This window comes from Lolium rigidum, chromosome 2 (assembly GCF_022539505.1).
Source record: "Lolium rigidum isolate FL_2022 chromosome 2, APGP_CSIRO_Lrig_0.1, whole genome shotgun sequence".
In the NCBI taxonomy this organism is placed as follows: domain Eukaryota; kingdom Viridiplantae; phylum Streptophyta; class Magnoliopsida; order Poales; family Poaceae; genus Lolium; species Lolium rigidum.
In genome coordinates, this window is record NC_061509.1 from 117,401,781 (window position 1) to 117,405,404 (window position 3,624).

Consider the following 3,624-nt stretch of genomic DNA (forward strand, 5'->3'; position numbering starts at 1 on the left):
CAGTGTATATTAAATGGATGGTATAGAGCCGTAGGAAATAAACTGTCCAGTCCATGTTTCCCAACCTGGCATCTCGTCCATGAACCCAAACGTCTGTGCCGTCGGGTTCCAGCGGTATCCTCTGTACTGCTAAACAGATGTGTACCCTCTTGCATTCTTGCATTTCATAGAAATACACTACATTCTTAGATCATATGCGGCAGACAAAATAGATGCTTAGTCCTTGCTACTTATACAACCAACAGTTAGTGAGAAATGCACAATTTGAATCATGACAGAACTCATCCTTCATTTCATCCTAATACTCTTCACTCATAATAATCTTATCATCGTGAAATGCACTTGACGTGCGAACTTATGCACCAGGTGTTTCTGAAGACGCTGTTTCTGGCCATATACAGCTACTGATTCCTGGCGAAACTGCATGCTTTGCATGTGCTCCTCCATTGGTGCGTTCTATGTATCTTCAGTATTATGCTCTTGATTCTTTAGTTGTGTTCTGTTATGCTTTTGATCGTCTTAAATTGTACCTGAATATAGTTTTGGCAGTTCATTTGGTTTCTGCCATTTTTTTATTCTGCATAGTTGCTCTAATTTGTTGAGGACCTGAGGTGCCCCTAGCTTTTCCTGTATTTGCATTCAATTTCTGTATCTTTTGGTAACCTGTTTGTGATACCTCTTCTTATAGGTTGTAGCATCAGGAGTGGACGAGCGTACACTTAAGCGAGACGGTGTTTGTGCTGCCTCTTTGCCAACTACAATGGTGATCATTTTTTTTTTTGTTTCAGTTGTTTTCTCACCTGACAACAATTTGCTCAAAGCTATGTGAGGCTTGGTTCTGATTAGGACATTCTTGTATGTTTTTAACAGCTAAACTTGGGACACTGGGACTGTTATTATTATGGTTTCTGGCCTACTTGCTTAAAATCTATGCATATCTACTGTACTTTTGAGTATCAGCCTATATTACTTGATATTTCTTTCTAATTAATCTATGCATTGGTGGAGATAACTGGTTTGCATTGCACCAATCATTTAATGACTCAGCAGTACCATCCCAAAGTGAGAATGCATTCTAGTCATAGGGTTCTTATCTCAATGCTAACCAAAACTACTATCCTTGCAACATTTCTCCTGTCACTATTGATTTTAGCTGATGAACATGTTCTTTGTAGGGTGTTGTTGCTGGCCTCCTGGTCCAGAATGCTCTGAAATATCTGTTGAAATTTGGACAAGTTTCTCCTTACTTGGTAATTACTTGAATCTAACTCTGATGCTGTAAAAGCCGTGGCATGTTTTAAATGACATTAAGTTGAGTTCTCTTTCTTTTTTTAAGAATATTTTTTGCACAATATTTTTGTTACTCCCTCTGGTTCAAAATAATTGCTCAAAATTGCATTTATCTACACACTAAAACATGTGTAGATACATTTATTTTTGGGCAATTATTTTGAACTGTAGGGAGTAGTATCATTTAGGCTAATTTTCGTTCCTGTATAAATAGGCAAGACCATAATATAGTACTCCCTCCGGTGGGATATTCACTTTGGCTCATAGGAGCATTTGCTCCCGTTGTGTGAACTTACGTTTCGAAGTGTCAAAAAATTCTAAAATAAAATTTTCCATGTACACACATTTTATGTTCGTACAGAAGTTTTAAAAAAAAATTAAAAAATTATGTGGCTCCTGTAAAACAGACAAATTTTGATGCTATAACACGACGACATTTTTTTATCTTTTTTGTACACGCCACATAAAATGTTGTTTCTCCACGAAAACTTGTGCACTAACATAGAATGTCACGATGTACACCAAAAAATTTATGTCAGAATTTTTTGACATTTTTAAAATTGTATTTTAATTATTTTGTATAATGGGAGCATTTGCTCCTATGAGCCAAAACGCCGCCTCCTCCCTCCCGTTCACAATAATTGTCCCAAAATGGACGTATCTAGACATGTTGTAGTGTGTAGATACATCCATTTTGGGCAATTATTTTGAACCGGAGGGAGTATCTGGTTTGAAGGTTGCGTCATTGTTGCAGATGTTTATCCAGCACATTCAGTCCAAAATTCTGAACATCTGCTTATTTTCACGTTGTCATTTTTTCTTAATTTGCAGGGATATAATTCACTTAAGGATTATTTTCCAACAATGGAAATGAGACCAAATCCACAATGTTCAAATCTAGCATGTCTTGAGAGACAGGTGTTTATTTTCTCACATGCTTTGCTACTCTTTGGTACTCCGTAGTTAAAATGGTGACTGTTTCCCAATGACTTCCTGGTGTTCATCATATTGTAGAAAGAATATATGCAATCAAAACCTGCTAGAGATGCAGCAGCAAAGGCTAAGATAGAAGCTGAAGCATCTGCAGCAATCGAATACCCGGTTCACATAGACAATGAGTGGAACATTAGGTACATCTAGTATCTCTCTAATCAACTTTAGATAGTATGCTAATTGTTCTGTGTTATCCGGAGTTTCATACCTAGTGGAGCTAACAGGATATACCACCTTGACATGCTTGATGAACTGAATATCTATTGCTAAAGTTGCACTGGTTTTCTTACTTGCAATTTGTTTTCCCATATTCAGTGTTGTTGATGATAGTGACATAGCGCTGTCAAGCATTCTAAGGACTGCAACAGGTAAATTGAATTCCAAGAACGAAGTGTTTCCTTATTTACCACTCTTAATGTATTTTACCTCGTTTGAAAAATTAAACAGACAACCTTCCAGAAGGCCTTCTCCGCGAACTTCCACATGAAGATTTCTATGTAGAGCCACCTACACCAGCTAGCTCTGGTGCTATCGATGATGATCTTGAGGAGCTTCAGCGGCAACTTGATGTCTTGAACTCATCTTGAACTCGGCGCATATCTCGCCCAACCTGTTGGCTTATCCCAGTGTACAAATAGGGCATTGGAAAACCAAACCAGATACTCCCATTATTTGCATCCGTTCTAACAGAATTAGCAATTTAACTTGATACAACTTATATACTCATCCTAATTGAGCAAAGTTATGTTAATTGTACTTTCTTGTCATGGAATTTTGGATTAGTTGATGTTGATTAAGAGGCAATATTGACTTAAAAAAAATTCTTATATTATAAAGGATGACCACCGGTCTGCTGGATCGGCTGTTTGATCAGATAAGGGATTGCGGGTTCATGCGTGAAGAAAGGAGTACAAAAATGTTGGTAGAATTTATAGTGTATAGCCCAACTGGTGTCTAAACACAATGACGAGAAAACCGTTTACTTTCACAATTAATTTCTTTCTCTTAATGAAGTTTTTTTTTGTTGAACAAGGGAGGGTCGTGAAGGACCGGGAAGCTGCTTATATTAAAGTGGTGGACATACAAGTTAGGGAAAATCTAAATATCAGCGCCGCATGATGAGCCTCCCGTGCGGCGGCTCCTATTGGAAAAAACGCATCGCCCCCTTTAGGACCTGAGCCAACCCCACCTTATCCCGAGTCCCATCGAGGCCTCAACCAGTACAACCAAACATTATCTCTCCCCGAAAACACGACGGAAAGCAGTACTCGAAAGGGAAAAGTGGAGGCCGTCGCCGCCGCTGAGAACGGAGCAGTGTGGGAGGCCGCCGCCGCCGCCGCC

General features: G+C 38.9%; 1 protein-coding gene across 1 annotated transcript; it reads left to right on the top strand.

The window, feature by feature from the left end:
- Positions 1–335: 335 nt before the first annotated feature.
- On the top strand, positions 336–3,039 carry LOC124690056 (ubiquitin-like modifier-activating enzyme 5; the record flags this gene model as incomplete). Its single annotated transcript, XM_047223498.1, has 7 exons — positions 336–449; positions 689–763; positions 1,176–1,250; positions 2,122–2,208; positions 2,305–2,420; positions 2,599–2,651; positions 2,731–3,039. Coding segments are annotated over 7 exons (660 nt in total), but the record flags the coding sequence as incomplete, so codon positions are not given.
- Positions 3,040–3,624: the final 585 nt, after the last annotated feature.